Source organism: the organism of the source record quoted next, unplaced genomic scaffold, assembly GCF_019419815.1.
Source record: "Pyrus x bretschneideri cultivar Hongxiangsu unplaced genomic scaffold, Pyrus_bretschneideri_v1 Contig28, whole genome shotgun sequence".
NCBI classification, from domain to species: Eukaryota; Viridiplantae; Streptophyta; class Magnoliopsida; order Rosales; family Rosaceae; genus Pyrus; species Pyrus x bretschneideri.
Window position 1 is genome coordinate 347,252 of NW_025999590.1, and position 19,304 is coordinate 366,555.

The 19,304-nt window shown below is 36.3% G+C and overlaps 2 protein-coding genes across 2 annotated transcripts; one reads left to right on the forward strand and one right to left on the reverse strand.

Annotated features, from left to right (window-relative positions):
* The first annotated feature begins 9,026 nt into the window (after positions 1 to 9,026).
* On the forward strand, positions 9,027 to 10,382 carry LOC103963990 (protein SOB FIVE-LIKE 5). The gene is made up of 4 exons (XM_009376872.3): positions 9,027 to 9,638; positions 9,730 to 9,819; positions 9,915 to 9,990; positions 10,125 to 10,382. Exons 1-4 carry the CDS (start codon positions 9,291 to 9,293, stop codon positions 10,151 to 10,153), a joined length of 543 nt encoding a protein of 180 aa, XP_009375147.2. The 5' UTR covers positions 9,027 to 9,290; the 3' UTR covers positions 10,154 to 10,382.
* Positions 10,383 to 13,467: 3,085 nt separating this feature from the next.
* On the reverse strand, positions 13,468 to 18,688 carry LOC103963989 (WD repeat-containing protein PCN). Its single transcript, XM_009376871.3, has 11 exons — positions 18,303 to 18,688; positions 18,016 to 18,159; positions 17,541 to 17,823; positions 17,365 to 17,428; positions 17,141 to 17,254; positions 16,852 to 17,014; positions 16,089 to 16,242; positions 15,282 to 15,895; positions 14,645 to 14,826; positions 14,255 to 14,515; positions 13,468 to 13,981 (listed from the first exon to the last, which is right to left on the reverse strand). The coding sequence occupies exons 1-11, from the start codon at positions 18,462 to 18,464 to the stop codon at positions 13,660 to 13,662; spliced, it is 2,463 nt and encodes an 820-aa protein (XP_009375146.2). The 5' UTR covers positions 18,465 to 18,688; the 3' UTR covers positions 13,468 to 13,659.
* Between the last annotated feature and the right edge of the window lie 616 nt (positions 18,689 to 19,304).

The window sequence follows — 19,304 nt, forward strand, 5'->3', positions numbered from 1 at the left end:
GCTCTCTATAATGCAGGAATTGTTTTCGGTTCTTCAGGAAATTAAGGTCCATAATTAGCATGGAAGTGATTTCCGCACACCGGTTAAAGTAGAACAAGTGTGAGCGGAAATCATTTCCGATTTAATATTCAATGAAAATAAATCTTTTGTTAGAATCATAATGAAATTACCTCTCGAGCTATTCTATTCAATTTTTCCATTAAACAAAATCGTTTTTCAGTTTTGAAATCACCGAGTTTAAAAACCATGTCTTTCGAACAGAATCTGAAATTTGAAACTTTGTTTAACAAAAATACTAATTACCCCTAAAAAGGTGTGCCACCTAGCCCTCTTCCTACCCAACCACCCCTGAATTAGTGAATTAGGCAGGATTCTTTTGTATGAGATAACAAAGCAAAGAGCGAGTCAATTTTCATAAATTTCATAGTACATGTGAAATACCTATATAAATAAAATACAAATCAAAATGTGAGAGAGATAAAAAAGAGGCAGAGTCGTTTGTTTGCTTGGTTAGTCAAACATGGGTTAGTTCATAGATCTTTGGGCTTTGATTACCAAGGAATAAAAACTTTACAAATAAAACCCGAGGATTGACATTTGATTGCTGTCATTTTATACCTACTACTACAAAAAACTAGCAAAACAAATGGCCTAGAACGGTGGCGGTAACAATGACAATGACAAAGGTGGGGGTGGTGGTAATGATAACAAAAACAGTGGTGGTGTAAACAACAATAATGGTGGTGACCGTTGTATGGCAACACCAACAATAATAATTGTGGTTGGTGGCGATGGCAACAACAATAACAATAATGGTGGTGGTAGTGGCTGCTATAGTAACAATAACAACAATAATGATGGTGGTAATGGTGGTAAACACGATGATTGTCATACGATGAGAGAGACGAAGACCATGTTTCATACAACATGTTGTAGGGGAGTTCCTCTCGTATGCTAGATGTTTCTCATTTTAGATGATGCTCTTCTGAACCAGGAAAAATCGGAGCACTTTTCGCTTCTTCCTACACCGATTATCGCAGCTCTTTAGTGTGTCTTATTGGGCTATGTTGATAAGTCTCTTGTTTCCTTAAACATCTGTTTTCCAAGTGTTTCAGAACAAAATTCGTATTAGGCTTCTCTTTCTTCATGGGAACTTCAGTACCACAATACTTCCAAGAATATATTAATCTGTATACCCTCCCGAAAAAATGAATCTAATTGAACTATCACGCTCCAAATTTTTGATAATTCAATCAATCTTTCTTGGGCAAAGGGGAGGATATCTGGATCGGGGAAGAGAATGGGAAAATACCATATGATCCTAGGTCCGACCATGCTTAAAGCGGTCCTAGACGGGTGAGAAAATACATTTTCGATCACTGTGCTGTTTTTCGCATTCAATTTTAGTAACTGCGGTTCTATTTTGTCGATTCAGTCCTGCAGTATCGTTGCAATCAATACTAGCTTCCGCCTTATTTATTTTTTTTCGGTTCATTTACTTTCAGTTAGATGACATGGTGAATGTGGTTTTCATGTCGCACACAAAGGTAGCTGCTCTAGTTGCCCTATCTTGGACTCCTCTGTGTCGTACGACAATGATGCATCTCGAAAAGACAGCAGCTTAAATTGGTGGGAGAAGTTCGGTCCTATAAGGTTCAGATGTTAGGAATAACGAGTTCTATAAACTGCCCTGTAGATTGGATAAGTTATTCCCATCCTTTTGAGTCCATAAAACTACTGCTTGAAATAAAAGTGAAGTGAAAAATGCATTCAAATATCGGGATATTCTCTCTCTAGGACGTCCATCGAGCATAACAGTTGAAATGACTGCTCAGTTTTGTAATCAAAATTTGGGACTCAATACTTTTGATGTAGCAATTTTTTGTTAGCAAGAGCAACTTATGAATAACAGAATGAATGTCATTGTAACGTTCTAATCTAATAATACAATAATATATAAAATTAAATTTACATATAACAACGCATGATTGGACCAAAATGTTGAGCGACGTGAAACACGTTCCAAACTTTTTCTTGTTTACCCGTCAAAGGTTTTTCATGTCATGATTTGTGGCAGGAGCTTCAGACAATCGACAATTTGACACGCAATATTTGCTGGAGGTGGTATTTATCAGATGGCAGGACTTGCAAATTGCAAAGGTTGTCAGGATTGATGACTTGGGAGCCAGATAATATGTTAGGTATGGAAAGGTCTTTTCTAGCCCTTTCGTGTTCGTTTTGGATTATTTTTCCTTTTTCTTAGTTTGCATGTTGAAAATTGGTGAAAGCCAAGTCAAGGTCTAGTTTTAAGAAAATATGTCTGGCAACTTGTCGTATATTTTTTTGTGTTTAATTTCACATCACATGATTAAGTTTTGGACGAGATAGACATAAGTGGTTATACGATCTAAGATAGCAAGAATATCTTCTGATTATCATATATAATGATAACTTTATGGTGAATTTATCTTCGGTTATCACTGTTGACATAATGTTAATAAGCAGTTTATAACATATTGGAAGACAACACTTCCATAGCACAACGTTTCAACATTTCTAGTTAGTTATTGGACCCCCGTATATCTTCTTCATACATCTTTCTCACTACGAAATGGATCAAATTTTGTAACGAGAGAAATAAATACAAAAGGACATGCAACTTTAACCTAGTTGAGGAGAAGTGCTACTCTTTTGAGGTTGCAGGTAATAGTACTGGAATAAATTTGGATTGGACCATCTAGGGGTAACCGTTATCAACGTAACACATGATACGTGGGATGTAAAAAATCTCTTTTGAAAATAGATCGTGTTCGGATTTCCTCATTTAAATTTGTGTTGTCTAATTAATAGACTACTAACTTGTGCTTCTCAAAAATTTGAGAATTGTTATCATTTTATTAATATAATATTAGTTGAATTGTGTTGATTATGTTAGGTCATCTCCAATCGAAGGCTGACCAAAGGGCTCGTTTTAGCCCTCTGGCCCTCCAAGATATTAATATTTTAATAAATAGTACAGAACCATATTTGTCTCTATCTTCAACCGAAGGCCAAAGGGCCATAGGGCTCATTTTAACCCTGTCACAAAAAAACAACCAGGGTCAAACGTAATTTATTATTTAAAAACTACAACTTAAATTCAAATCCAATAACTAAGTGACGTCATCATGTTACTTAATTTAATTTAATGTTTTATAATGGCTTATGAAGTTATAGGAAAAAAATAGAATTTAAAAAATATATGAAACAAATTTTCTAAAATAGAAGTTATAGGAAACAAAATATAATTTAGAAAAAATGTAAAACAAATTTTGTAAGTAGAAGTTATAGGAAGTTATAGAAAAAAATAGAAGTTATAGGAAAAAAATTGTGTAAAAAAAATTTAAAAAAATTCAAAAATAATGGCTAGCTGACGTCAGCTAGCCGTTGCATTTGAAATTTGGTCTAGAATTCATGTCGGATATAACCGACAAGAATATATTTGGGTCAGCCGTTGGCCCTTTGGTCCTTTCAGATTCCGTGAGGGGCCACGAGCCCTCTGGCTTAGCCCTCGGTTGGAGACGGATTTCGGGCTATTTTCGGCCCTCTGGTCCTTTGGATCCTTCTGTTGGAGATGACCTTATAGTGAGTTTAATTGTGAAACACATTGAATTTTTATATTTAAAGAAGTTTCGAATCGTATCAAGTTATGGAGATTTCCACACATGCAAAGGCTAGAGGGATTTCTTTGAAACTTGCAATGAGCTGTGTGATGTGTGTCCCTTCTGGTGCCCAAAAACAAGTCCATAGTCCCCCCTGAAACCCCCACAAAAGATATCAAGGAAAAAATAAATTATAATTTTGGGGATCAAATGGAAATTGCATTCATAATCTGGCCACAAAGACCCAAGTGCTAGTTCGGTACGTAAGATTGAAGGTACGTAAAAGATGGAGTACTCTTTAGCAAACTTATGACACTATTAAAAGTTTGATATGTAGTCATGGATCTGGAGACCTCGACCAAAAATCTATGAATTAGAAGGGACAAGTTTTATGCATGTCTAATACCTAATTCCTTCAAAATAAAACATTCACCTTTGCCTCACTATATTTTATATTATATGAGTTATCCAATTCAACCTCAAAATAAAAAATTATTTACCGCTACCTTTCACACATGCCTTGAATTATAGGAGTTATCAAATCCAAACTAAACCCTAAACCCTGGTCCTAGGCACTGAACGAGCTCTAATACATGATCTTGAAAAGGTTAATCAACAACGTTTAGAATACAAGATCTTCCTTGAGCCACAACCATAGTTAGAAATAGCCAATACAAATTTGATGCTAAAAATCCCCAAAATCCAATCATTTCTTTCACTATCATTAACAAGCCAAATTAAATTAGTGGGGGCAGAGACGTAAAAATTAGAGCTCGTTTAGAAGTGCTTTAAAATGCTTGAAGGCGTTTTTGATGAAAATGTTTTTAGGATCAATTCTTAGTAAAAATGCAAGTGAATCCTAAAAAAGCACTTGAAGTGCTTCCTGCAAGAAGCACAGAACTGGTGCTTCAAATGCTTTTAAAACTCAAAAACATTTTCGCTAAAAGCGCTTTTAATCATTTTCTAAACGCTTTCAAACAAGCTCTTAATCAAAAGAGAAAACAATCATTCCTCACTACTCTTTGATTTTGGTCAAAAAGGCCAAGATATGGGCGGTTTTGTTAACCATTCTTCTCCAGAAAGACAAAATCCAAGAGAGAGGGAGGTTTGACTTTCATTTTGGAGAGAAGGAGAGCCTTCAGAGTGTTTGATTTATGATGCGTGTGTGTGTGTGTGTAATGTCGGTGGCGTATATCTATACAAAATACCAGCGTGGGGTGGCTATTGCTATGGCTAAACTGGCAACTAGCATTGTTTGACATTTTCATATATTGTAGGGAACCATGTGAGGATATGTACACGGAACAATTGTTCATATCGGAAAGATATGAAACTTTACAAGAGCAATGGGTAAGACTTTTTGAGTCTCGCTCAATTTGTTGGCTTTGAGTCTCCATAACTGCTCGTTGAAGCTAAACCTACTCTTTAGTGCCAAGAACATGTTCCGGGACCCTTTGCAATGTTCAAAAACTTTGCAAGACTAGTTGAGTTACTCCCCCATTTCGTTCAGTGGGTAAAACATTTGAGTTTCTCGCTTAGTGGTTGGCTTGAATCTCCATTGTCGCTCGTTGGGGCTAAACCTACTCTTCAGCGTCCAGTGCATGTTGTTGGAACTCAAACATTGACTACCATATATCGTACATGTAGGGGGTGTATACTATTGAGATTTTGAAGGATTTTAATTCAAATGATTCTAAGGGTATTCAATTAGGATTCTAAGTGATTTTCTGGTAGATTAGCATATCCATTTTTCTAATAGAAGACAAATCATGAATTAATATAATAAATTCTATTTTTTAAGAAAATAATGAAATTTATGGCATATCAATCCTATTCTCACCTAGTAAAGTAGTAAAAAGTAGCATGATATACATGCCTGATAATTTGTTAAACGACCAATTAATCCGACATGGTACGAAAACAACTGGTTTCATGTCAAAATGTTAACGAAGCGGATCGTTATCGGGTAATCCATTAAGAATCTGTTGATGTTTTGGGCTGTTATCGAGTCTCTGTTAAAGACTCAATAAGATATTGTTATTGGATCACCTGTTAAGAACCCGTTAAGATAACATGTTTGATACGACACGACTCATTAAAAGAAAAAAGACACAAAAAAGATATAAATACGACAAACACAACTCTTTTATCAGACCTCATCACCCGAATTATATTCAACAAGCACATGGAAATTTTTAAGGAGGAAACTGAAGGCCCCTATAAAACTAGGATGGGAAAAAGGCCAAAAACCCAATTGATCATAGACTCTGTTTTCGTACAAAAATTGTGGAGGATAAATTAAGGTCGGTCTGCAAGCAGTGAAAAGGGCATGTGCTCATCTGAAATTTGGATCCTTCTAAATAGTCACATTTCATGGTCATTGATTCATGTCACATTGATCACCACTTTTGATTTTCCATCATAGATGAACTGTAACTTCACATAAACCCATTTAATGAGTGTTGGCAAACTTCTTTTTGATGTTCAACCCTTTATTCGATCATAAAAATTAGAAATTTTAATGTCTGATTATCTATACCAGCCCACCTATACGATTTTATGCATAAAATAAAAACCTTCTTTGTTTAACTCAAACCAACCTCACACTGGGCATACCTAGTCGAGTGCAATGTCATTTGCGGCAGGTGAACACAAGAACTTCTCATTTATTATTCGATCATTTGTTTATAATTTTGAGACTTGTCACATAAAAAAAGGCGAGAATTGTAGAGTTTCGAAAACCTCCTAACTTGGGTCAAAACACACATTTCGAATTTTCACAGCAGAAAAACAGACATTCAGAAAATGATGATCTCTGAACTAAAATTAATCTAAGGGTGGAAATATTGGAAGATTCAGTACAAATATGTGTGACATATTATTGTTTTTAAAAAAGGAAAAACCGGTGACATATGTGTGACATATTATTGATTTTTTTGTTTTGTTCTTACATTATTTTGAAACCAGAAAATGTGTTGGCCAATGGGCATTATTACACATCAGCAGGGCCCAACAAGATAGAATCTGGATCCTCTTTGTGAGAATTTCAAGAATTCATGAATTGTGTCCGTTCACCGTATATCGTGCGGTCATTTTTTGTCAGGTACTGTTTGTATTCAATTTTAAATAAAAGAATTTAAAATGATTTTTAACCACATGATGTACGATGAACATACACTATACACAGATTTCGAGATCCGCAAAAAAAATCTGAAGAGGATCCTCATTCAACAAGATACATATTAAATACATATTATTGGATGTATATTCAACAAGATTTTCTAGCAAATATTCACTTCTGTTTCTGGAGGCAGATTGTCTGCCCTCCTATTTGGGTGCCATTTCCATCCTCTTCTATTTGTGCGGTCACGGTTAAGCCACGTTAACATTTTATATTTCTATTGATTTTTATCTTATTATCTTTATAAAAAAATCAATATAAAATGTTGACGTGGCTTAACCGTGACAGCACAAAATAGAAAGGGATGAAAAGGACACTCAAACAGGAGGGTAGATAATCTGCCTCTATTTCTTCCCAAATTGATTAATTATTTGGGCTTTTCCAAAATTATTTTATTAAATCATGGAGAATTAGTGTCAAGCACCAAAAGAGTCAAATCAAATGAAATGAAATGTACGTCAAAAACCAAAAGAGTCAAGGATACTTTTGTTATATATACATAAAAAGAAAATTGTTGCCTGATTTAAGTGACCTCTAAACCAACATGGGGTCAAGAAATTTTTTAATTTCAATTTCCTCTCTTTACTAGATTCTCAAGCAAAAACCATCCAGGGACAAGTTATATATTTTACCGTAATGACATAAAGTAATAATACTTATGCATCTTGGTACGGGTGTGATTCCCTTCAATCCTTCTCACCCCTAGCATTCAACAATTTAACCCATTAAAATTATCGTTCGTGAAAATATATATGTTTTTTTTTCACTCCTCTTCAATATTTCCCAATGTTGGTTTGTCATGCAAAAGATTAATAGAAGTTTGGGCTCGTTTAACGTCTAAGATTGAAGTGAGTTGGATAATTCAATATATTCAAGCTATTTTGAAAAAAGAAATGAATAAATTTTGTCCAATTTAAGAGTTTAAAATGAATTCTTCATGACAAAAACTTCTAATCCCAACAAAATGATTGAATATAACATCTTATAATTTAAAGAAATGATAGAGAGTTCCACTTTGAGAATTTTCTTAGCATTTCTCTATAATTTATCCCCTCTATTCCCTCCAAAATAAAAAAAAATACTCTCCTCTACATTTATGTCTTGAGAAGGATTTTATCGTACATTTTTCCTCAATGTGTGAAAATCACCTTTTTATGCTTACTTCAACACACCTCGAAGCTTATAAGTTACCCATTTCAAGCAAATTATGAACACTAAACAAGCCCTCGGAGTCTTGGATAAAAATTGTGAGTTATCCAATTTGATTCAATCTTACAACACCACCAAACATGGTAAAAATTATGAAATATTATATACAAAAGTAAGTGATGACCACTTATTCTAAAAATCCTCCTCTAGTGCTGTCTAGGCACTAGACGGCTAATTACTGCTCTGATTAATCCCTAGACGTTTGAAAATTAAGAAAGGGCGTCTAAATCTACGTAGGCGCCCGCCTAGCCATCCTAGACTCGACTAGGCACCCGCCTAGGTCACTACTCTTATAGTAATAGATAACTTTCATTTGCTTTTTATTTTTTTAATAAATTGTAATTAAGAGACTTGTTGAATACTTAGATGAACACACATATCTGCTTGTTCTCCATGCTTTAATTATATTCTAATACTTTATAATTTATAGGTCATTATATTTTACAATTTATGTATCTCAATGTAATTATATATTTTTTAAGTATAAGTAAGTACTTAGTTATATGATTATATAAAAAACTTATCTAAATCTGCATAAGCCACACTTAGCTACTTAAACGTTAGACCCCAACCCGCCAACTGACTAGTGCTTAACGTCTTTCAAAATCTTGGTGGCCACTATCTAATTTTACTTTAACTATTTGTTCGACACTTCACCTTCATAGAGTAGTGGTTGGGAAGGAAGGTTTAGGCTTATAGGATAAGGGGGAAAAAAGCAAAAAAAAAAAGGTAAATAGTGAGACAAATGTTATGGATCTCTTCTCTCTTTTGATCAAAAAGTGGAAACAAGCTGTTTATTGCTAAAATTGCACACAAAATTATAACCACTTCCCTTCTCACAACAATTTACCAATTGCCATTGTTTCCTCTCTTCCTCCCCCTCAACCCCACCCCACCTCCCACACCACGACCACCACCCCACCACCACCACACAGCCAACTGGCATATTTGATTCATCCACAAAGAGATAAAATAACAAGGCCAAAAGATAGAGCAAAGGACAAATGTGGCATAGGATTTGAATATTTGTTTGGTTTATTTCCTCCCTCCCTCTAACTTGTATTTATATAGACAACCACAACAACAATAACATTGAGAAAAAGAAAAGAAAGAAAGGGGTATTGCCAGAGCAGCAGCTAATTGCACTACTGCAAAATACACACTTTCTTCGTTTTTTGGAGCCCTAGTAACAACACTCTGTTAGAAATAGCGGCTCGAAGTTAAGTGTGAAAGTCCGTTTCGGGTCGAGGAGAGTGGAGATGAATATATCACCATCACAATGCAATAGTGGGTGTGAATCTGGATGGACAAGTTACTTAGATGAGTCCTCCTATCTTTCTCAAAGTCAGTTCCAAAAACCTGGGGGTTTTGCTGATTATGTGGAGACAAAAGAAGAAGAAGATCTGTCGATGGTGTCTGATGCTTCTTCTGGACCTCCACATTACCACGAATTTGATGAAGACTGCGTGTACGAAAACAGGTCTTCCTTTTCGGTTTCGTGGGGTTCCAAGTTGGGAAAGAAGGGCAAGAAGAAAAGCAAAGGAAGTGGCAGCCGAGAACAACACCTTGATGACACTGCTAGCTCCCCAGTCCTCAACTACTCCAAGGCAAAAAAAATATCATAGAAACATATTTCACAAATGTATATCTTTGTTTTTCGGGTCCATGTATTTACATGAACGTGTTCTTATTTTACAGAAGAAGTTGAGTGCTAATTTCCCAAAGGATGAATCTTCAATGCAGAATGTATTGGATTACTCTGAGGGTTTTTCTGCAACACATATAAAGGTTCTTTCTTTTGTTCTTTCCTAATTCGGGTTTTTTGGTTTTTTTAGCTACTTCTGTTCTCTCAAGAACGTGCTGCAAATTCTGATTTCTTACAGGGAAAATCTGCATTGCTGCAGCACTTTGGTTTCTTCAAGTCATCTCTAGCCAAAAGTCCAGCTTCACAAAAACCAGGTAAAACTGAAAACCGATCATTTCTTCCGAATTACTCCACTCTTCTTTGTCTCTCGCTTCTCTTGCATATTTCTCTTATATCTCTAACAAAAAAAAATATAAACTAAAAATGAAATGGTTATCAATAAGCGCAGGTGATTTCCAAGGAGGAAGTTGGGAGTGATATATAAGGCGATGACAGGAATGAAGTATCTCATTTCATCTGCTGCAGTTGTGGAGATAAGAGATTGGGAAACAAACAATGTAAAAGATAGAAGGCAATTAGATCCCATGGGATCTTGTTCCTTGCTTTTTTTGCTACCTTTTTTCCAATCAATTCCATTTTATTTCTTCTTGTCAACGCTGTAGGAAACAACCTAAGGAACACAAAAAATATTATTAAATTTTCGGCCTTTGATCTCTCATTTCTCCCACGTATTCCTTTTTTTTTTTCTTCAAAAAATCTCGACGGTATAAGTGGAATTTTATTGATAACAAAAAAGAAGTTATACTTAGTCAGTGGAATCAAAATCAGTCGATTGGAGAGCAGAAATAACACTAGAAAATTCACTTTCCAACCAAAGATAATGCCAACACCACTGATATGCAATCTCTACACCAATAATAATTGCTGATAATTCTGTAAAGAAAGAGTTGCGATAACTAATCCCTGGGCAAAAACCACCAAGAAGTTGACCATGGAAATCCCTGAAAACTCCTCAACAAGCAATAGGACTAAGATTACCATCTATTACGTTTAATCCTAAGAAACCAAGGATGATACCAAAGCACATGAAAAATAATAGGCGCTTTGTGAGGGATAGGTCTGATCCCCAGAGAATTGATAGAAGTGTCAAAACCCTGAGAGTAAAACCAGGAATAAAATTCTCACCATGAACAATCCCATAATTGAAAGGCATGCAAAGATGATGAAAATATATTAGGTGATCCTAAAAAATAAACTTAAATCGAGTTTTGCAAATAGTCGAAGAAAGACCCGCAAAAACCAAGAGAATGTGCAGTTGTTCGAAACAGGCTTATGCACATAAGCATACCAAAACCAGCAAGAGAATATGAAAAAGCAAAGAGGTACCAAATTGACATGCTAACCACCTCCAAAGTTGTCTAGATATCTGACTGCCGAAAAAAATGCGTAGTAGATTCTTCAAAATTATGACATAAACAACAAATGGACGCCAAAGAAATACCACGCCGTTGAAGTACACCCTTGGTAGGAAGTTTATCATGAAAAGGCCCCCCAAGCCAAAATAGATTGCTGAGGCGGAAGAAAGCATCGCTAAATAAAATTAGCACAAGCACAATTTTTATGTTTTTGTCGAATAAGGTGATAGCTTGAAGAAAAGGAAAATTTCCCAATAGATGTAGACTCCCAGATGCATTAAGTTCAGTTGCCTCCAAGATTAGATAACGAAGTACTTATTAAGGAATGGAAAATACTTGATCTTTGCATGTAGGTCGCTTCAGTATGTGTATCAACCTAGGAATAAAGTGTAATTTGTAAATAAGGAGAAATAACTCGTTAATTATTAAAGCGTCGACCAATGTTTTTAAAAGGAACCGATGTGTTAGAAAAGTACATAAATTAGGAATAAGTGACCTATGAAGTGTTTGCTTTTCAATAATCACATAGTTTTAGGTTAAGCAAGGGTGGAGGAAACAAAGCTAATCATAGAAAGAGTTGTGGTCCACTCTAGAGCAAAGTGATGCTGCATCCCATTTATAAACAGATGAGACGAGATGAATTGAGACGAGATGAGATGAGATGACCATTCCAAGGCCAAAGGAGCAATAAATGATTCAACTTTATTATTCTTCTCCAGCTTGCCAGCCTAGCTCACTACAACTTTTAGGTGGGTTAATTTGGAGAGAATCTCTCGTACATCCAATGTGTAATTTTATTAATCTTTTTTTTGTTTAAGATTGGCAAAAGTTACAAGGAGAGAGAAAAAAGAAAAAAAATAAACGAGGGCCATAGTTATGCGGTTCCTTTGATGCATGAGAGATTCTCTAGTAAATTTGGCAATGCCATATCAAAGCCAACAATAATTTAAGAAAAAAGACAATTTCTTGATGAAATGGAACCAGATGGTAAGCTCCATTTTCAACCAAAAGAGGCAGCCCACCACACTTTGATAGCTCCCACTAAGCATGTGATATTCATTCAATAATATTGGTGCAATTATTGAATTTGTTTTGGCAGATGAGATTTCCCTTGATTATGATTTTATTGAAAGGTTGCCATCCTCAAATTTAGCATTCCATATCTTGGAAAGGAACTTTGATCTTTTAAAATCTGGAGAAATGCTGAGGAGATCCTTTTAAAGTGAGATTCTTCATAAATCGTCTCACATTTTGACGTTAATTCATATGCCAACATTATAAAATATTGTGCCAAAGATATAAGGTGATAAAAAGTCCATATAGAGTCTCACTTTTAAGAATCTCATTAACATTTCTTTTTAATTTTTATTGGAAAAACGATTCTTTTATTCTATTTTTTATCCTAGTATGTTATATAATGATTTAAAGCTTTTATTTTCTAGTTCACTATTTAAAGATTAACTTTGTAAAAAATTCCACCATATCCGAAATCATTTAATTATCTAACAGCTGTATAATAAATAGATGAACTAAAATAAAAATAAATAAATAGATGAACTATATTATTCAATCAAACATTAATTTTAACAACATTAATTGAATGGTTTAACGTTTTTATTTTCTTATACATTCACATAGTTGATTTTTAAAGGTAAACTACAAAATAGACACTTTCATTCATCGTGCAACATTATAAAATAAAAAAAGAGTCGAGAACTCGAAAAGATCCAAATAAGAAGGCTGATAACATTCCCTTGTTAACACCAATGTCAAGATATGAGACCGGCGGAAATGTTGGATTCCCTGTCCTAAATTTCTGATTGTACTCTCAAGGTGGCATAAAGCCTCATTAAATTCCAACTACAGAAATTCTTGGGTAGGGACGATTGGTGGCGTGGCTGTCCGACCAACACAAAGCACTCCACCCACCCCCTCCTTCAGGTCCCATCCCCATTGTTTCGGGTTCCCGTAACAGGCGATCTGAACCGCACAACTTCACCGGAAACACCAACCAAACAACTTCGCCGGAAAAACCAAACTTTGCCGACGTAGCCTCACCAATCGCCACAGAAAAACAGCTTATGTTATTTTTCTTTTTCTCATTGTCAAAGAGGTTGGAAGATCTCCTTTGAGCTCGATGGAATTGGAGAGCAAAATTGAACTATTCCCTGCCCCATATAACATACAGAGCAAATATTGACATCTAATCTCAACATTTACATAAATGGACCTCGCCAGAACGGTAAAACTCAGAAATCCAAACTCGGCCGGAAAGCCAAATTTCGTATAGCATCAACATCTCACTGTTAGATAGGGAATCATACTGTTAACAAGCCTACAAGGAATCAACGGACGTACACATAAAATGCAGGAATCTAAAAGAATTGTAAGACAAACTTCATTAAACTGGTTAACAAGAACAAAATTTTGATGAGTACAATTACACAACACGCTTTAGCCCTCCGTAACCAAAGAGAAAAAAATACACGATGGCAACGTGTAAAAGAGATCGATTGCCACATTTGATCTCTCTCTCACTCTCTCTCGAAGGCTAAACCCTCCATGACATTATGTCCCGTAAACATACTTGTGTACGGGTGCAGAATCCAAAGATTTAACCACTTCCATCCACGGTTTGTCTATCATCAACAGAGAACTATTCGAAAGATGACCTAAAAATAAAGCCGGACTTGGGAACCAAATAAAATCAAAATTCTTCATAGCCGTAAGTCTACTCTCCGTTTCACTGTCTGTCAATTTACGTTTTAGAATCTTCTTAATGGAATTACTACTTTGCAAATTCAACGATGACGGATTCTGACTGTTTGGCATGCCACTACTTTCATCATCTGGATCAATGGGCTTCCCGAAATCAATCCAGCACATTGCCCTAAAGTATAAGAAAACCCTGAAATTAGTTATAACACATAAACACGGATATCCCCCAAATCTACTTTAAGCTGCACTATTCCTACATGAAACTTCAGAATTGAATTGCGGGAATGAAAACTGCCGTTTGTTGTAATACCCTGGCAACATCAAATCTAATGACAAGGGATTCTCATTTTACTTTTGTTTCACATTTAGCAACTTCCAAGGTTTTGAGCTCTATAACATACGCACAAATCACACCTCATCCAGACACAAGGAAAAAGGAGCGCACCTGGCACTGTAAACGATAACAGAAGATGAACTTGTGGAGGGTGGGAAAGAGAGCCCGATAACTTCGCCTGGAAATTCTTGGAATTTCTTCGGCAGACAATATGTATGCTGCCTCGACCAGTTTCCCAGTTCTCTCTCCTCAACATCCAACGCATATACATGATTTGAAGAGGTTGTAATTAAAAGCACATTGTTGTTTCGCGGGGAAAAACCGCCAGCTGTCACAGAGGCACCATTTAGTCTTGAAATGAACCAGTGCTGCCTGTTTTAACAATATAAACAAAGAGTTAGGATAGAAAATTGGTCCGGGTCCTAGTAAAATATCAAAACGAAAACTATTATCAATGTTAGGTACCGGCCAGCAAAAGATACATCTAGTATAGTTTCATACCTTTGTACCTCGAGATTAAATACATAAATATCTCCAAAGCAATTGATGGCAGCCAGCCACTGCCCATCAGAACTGGTGAACAGTTTTGTTATGGGAGGCTCACTAGGTGGTAATTCTTGATCCTGCAAATCACGACAAGGGGTGAACCTGTGCACTAGTTCTTCTCTGCTCACATCCACAACCTACAGCATAAGAGGTAAGTCAAGAAATGGAAGCCATATAACATTAACGAATACACAGGTTTTGCCACTATCTAATCAATGTTTTTTACAGGTTAAACTGTCCAATCATGTCTCAAAGAGTCAGAATGATCAAGCTCTTTAGCATTGCTTTTAGCCTCACCTAAGTAGCTAAACGGCCTGATGAATTTGCTTCAAAGGCACAAGCATTAAGACTCCCTAAAAACAGAGTACCTTTTTTAGAAGCGAAAGTAGGATTATCAAGAACTAATTTCAAAAAGGTAACCTATCTGTGTGAGTGAGAAAGTATGATTATCCACAAAGTTATTGCCAAATCAAGGGCTGAAGAAATGCATGCGGAACCTTCTAAAATAACATAAGTCAAACCCCAAAAAGTTTTTTTCTTTGTAACAAATTAACAATAGATAAAATAGAGCAACAAGAAGGAGACAGCTTACATATATTCTTCTATCATGCCCTGCTATCATTAAGCGAGAAGAATCAGAACTAAAAACCATGGAATGGGCAAATGGTAGTTTCTGTGGAAGTTGTCTTTTATTAACAGTCAGTGCACTTTTGCCAACTTTATTCTTCTTCAATTCATATAGGCTAGGTTTCACATGGTCAGAATAAGCAAAAAGCACCCCCGTATTAGAAATTGCGCTGCAAATGATCTTCCGAGATGCCTTACTCTTGACTCGAACCAAAAGATCTGTTGAGGCTTGGCCCCATTTGGAGACAGGAGCCATCTTAGAAAAGGTGCCACTTTGTGTACGTACAAGCAGGATATCCACCCAACTAGAAGCTTGTACAAGAAGCAATGATTCTTTGGATGTTCTATTAAGCACCAGTTGAATTGGTAGTCTTTGAGGCGCAGGGCAGATATCATGGGGTTTAAACTGTGTGAACTCCTTAACAGGATAAGCGATTAGCTTTGTGTCATCACCAGCAGAGATAAGCATGGGAACACCCAAGTGTGCCCATTTACGATAACTGAACTCATTAATATTATTAGGCGTTATCTTACGACGTTCTTTACGGTGTATTTTTATACCTTCATCTGGCAAGGGATCTGCAAATTAGAGAATGACTCAATTTAAGAATTGGAAAATAGTTAAGACGTAACAAGGGGCGTAAATAAACATAGATCCATTTGAACACAAACAAGCATAAACTGATGAATCTTTTTATGTGTGAAAATGGAAAGATTAAATAACAGCAAAAACAAGGAAAAATATTAAATCAATCATAATATATGGGCAAACCTTCTCTGCTGATCGGTACAGCCACTGTCAAAGCCCTAACATCATGTGTATGAGCTTTTACAAGACCAACATAGATCCATTTCTTTGTCACCTCAGAAGAAGACTTGTCATCACTAGATCCCACTGTCGCACTAGAGAGCTTATAAAGAATAACCTGCCAAAAGAAGATATTGGACCATTTGAGATTATGGTAGCCGATCAGCAAGTTCAACAAGTGCATGCTCCTTGATAAAAATAGCAAATTCAAAACCATAGAAAAAAAGTGAATTTCAAATATAAAGAATTATTAGCAGGAATATATACCTATCATTTCATAAGTAAATTTGATGTCCCTAATTTCCCTCCAATTTATTCAATTAGTTCAAGATGCTAGAGAAAATAATAAACTGTTCTTGTTACCTACTCATTAGTTAATAACCACCGCCAAGTATTTCACTTCAATACAATAAGAGATGAATGGACAATATCCAATTATGGCATAAAACATTCTAACGGAACTGTATGCAGCATAAGATACAGGGTCCACATAATGCACAGCAAAAGAACAAGAAATGAATGCATTATAAAAATAATGCACTGGCTGGTTATGTCCTGGTGTATTGTTTATTGTTATGCTAAACTATTAGTCTGTTGCTACAACTGAAGTGAGTTAAAATTTCCTCATATTCTGGAGACAGATATCAAATTCTTATTTCCTAAAACAATTAACAGAATAACAATCCAGAACTACCAACGATTTTTCTCTCCAAGATGAATCATGTACCTGACCATCGGAACCAGCAGAAAACACCCTATTATGGCTGGGAGCTGCTGCCAGAGCATTTACATCACCTTTGTGGTTCGAATGTGCCTGCAATAGAGTTCCATGCTGACTGTCCCAAAACTGAACACTGCCAGTACTGTCTGCACTTACAAGGTTCCCACACCTGGTGTAAAGAAAGAACTTGATTTTCAAAAAGGTAGTTCAGCAGCTAATAAACACCAATAGATGCGACAAACTGAAAAATCAATTTGGAGCAGCAGAAAATAATAAATATGTGCCTCATTTTTACCTCAGAGAAAGTAACGACCAAACGCAAAGTTCAGGTCCACTACCCAAACCTCCAAGCCCAACCGTAATCCTATAAATTTCATGGCCCAATTTAGCATCCCAGCATCTTATAATCCTGCCCAACGAAAAAAAAATCATCAAATGCATAGAAATGACACTAGTATAACTCGTAATAACTCATAGAAGTTCACAACAAGTACAGTTGCTGTAAATGTTCAAACATACCCATCACTACTCCCCGAATATATAAATTTAGCATCAGGACTCCATGTCACACTCAAGACACGTCCTGAAATATAGAACATCACAAAAACATCAAAATTGAAACTTATGAAAGAGAAAAATAAGGAAGCAAAACAAAACTCCAAGAGCTAGAATAACAAAGAGGGTAGATATCTCACCACTGACCCTAGGCAATGATTTAGTGTATACAAACTCATCTGTGTTGGTAATGGTGTATATCCGCACACAGCCATCATCACAAGCTAATGCCACACACTGGTTCTCAACAACTGATTGCTCATTAATCTCAGCTGAATTGGAATCATCTTCGCTATCATCCCCCTCAGTACTATTAGCTTTAAGAAACCCATTTCCAATAGGGTAGTCCTTAGGTTCAGTTTCATTAGTACACGGTGCAACAGCCATTTGCCAGATTGAGACCCCAATAGAATCCAACACGGTCTACGAATGAAAAACAAAATTTAGTTAAAGCATCTGATGCTTCATCACAATAAATGCTTCGAGAACTAAAAATTAAGAATTACGAAAGTATGAGTAATTACACATGCTCATCAATTGTTTGCATAAAATTTGGCTTACAAGTTAAACAATGGAAATGCTCAATTTAGCTTCATTACAAACAGAAAAGCATACCTTCTGCTTCAAATGGAAAAGATCCCACTGCGAAACCGAACCATTGATGCTCGACGAGAACAACCGTCCACAAGGCAACCCTTTCGAGCCAGGACGACACCAAATAAGCGACGAGACTCGAGATTCAGGATCACCATGAATCGTCTTAAGCACAAAAACAAAACAAAACATTGATATTTCAACTTTAAATTAAAGTAAGCTATCAATTACTGATGATTATCAATTCCAAAGGCTATACGTAAACATATATGTGTATATAGAAAGAGAGTTCGTGGTTGTGACCGTACCAGCTGACAGTGCCAGCCGACGGAGCCGGGGGAGACGAGCCAAATCTCGAGGGAGCCGTCCTGGCGAGCAGCGGCGACTTGGGAGTCGTCGACGCTGGTGGCTAGGGCAACCAAGGGAGAGGGCTTCCAATCGACTGAACTGGCCCTGTAAGCTTCAGACATGTTCGTCTGAGGCTCTGAGTCCCGGAAAGCGCCCCCGCAAACGATTAGGGTTAGGGTTTGGTGTTTCCGCGAGTGACTCCGAGAGTGAAGGGAGTGTAATGGAGGTGCGAGAGCATCAGAGAGAGAAAGAGAGGAGAAAGAAGACGAAGAAGCCGGAATGAAGTTAGGTTTTTGTTCGAGGGTTTAAGCGCGGCGCGGGTTGGACGATAGGTCTTGTTGTTGGGTCGTGTGAACCGGGTCGGACCGGTTTTGATCGTGGAGTGTGTATTTATAGGTCAAATTAGAGGCATATCTAAAAGGCCCATTGAATTGACCAAAAAAAAAAGGCCCATTGAGGATCGGTCCACGGTGTTAAAAAACGTGGATTTTGGAGATTTGAAAGCAACGGCCTACCGCTTTACATATGTCAACTTATGGACCGCACGTCGAAACCTCATAATGGACTAGTAATAATGTGGTTCAAATTCGTCTTTAGTAAAAATCGAATCTAAGAACGTGCTATTTTCCTAATGTCCTCATTTTGAGTAATTCTTGGTGCATGACAATAAAATGATACTTGAACAATAAAACAAAAATAAAAAGAGAGAAGAAGGTTTCAGTCATGTCGTCCATTTGCAAAACCTAGTCTCCTAATCGAATATTTAAACCCAACAAATCCAATTACGTAAAACCTTAATAACTTTGCATATCAAATTTCATCCAATCGTTCGTCAATAATATTCAAACCTAGTTAGTCATAAAACACCAAAACTTTGAGATTATACGGTTTCGAAAAATGAGATCCCTAACCCAAAAAAAAAAAAAAATCCAACTAAAAGATCAACAAAAATAATTTTACTC

Bases quoted from the DNA above. Each gene is read 5' to 3' on its own strand.
- LOC103963989 (XM_009376871.3), bottom strand. From the start codon at position 18,464: ATGTCTGAAGCTTACAGGGCCAGTTCAGTCGATTGGAAGCCCTCTCCC. The intron at 17,015-17,140 runs GTAAAAATGAGG...TCTTTACACCAG, and splicing joins TGGTCGTTACTTTCTCTGAG to GTGTGGGAACCTTGTAAGTG. The intron at 14,516-14,644 runs GTATGAAACTAT...TTGTTAAAACAG, and splicing joins TTTAATCTCGAGGTACAAAG to GCAGCACTGGTTCATTTCAA.
- LOC103963990 (XM_009376872.3), top strand. From the start codon at position 9,291: ATGAATATATCACCATCACAATGCAATAGTGGGTGTGAATCTGGATGG. The intron at 9,639-9,729 runs GCAAAAAAAATA...CTTATTTTACAG, and splicing joins CAGTCCTCAACTACTCCAAG to AAGAAGTTGAGTGCTAATTT. The intron at 9,820-9,914 runs GTTCTTTCTTTT...GATTTCTTACAG, and splicing joins TTTCTGCAACACATATAAAG to GGAAAATCTGCATTGCTGCA.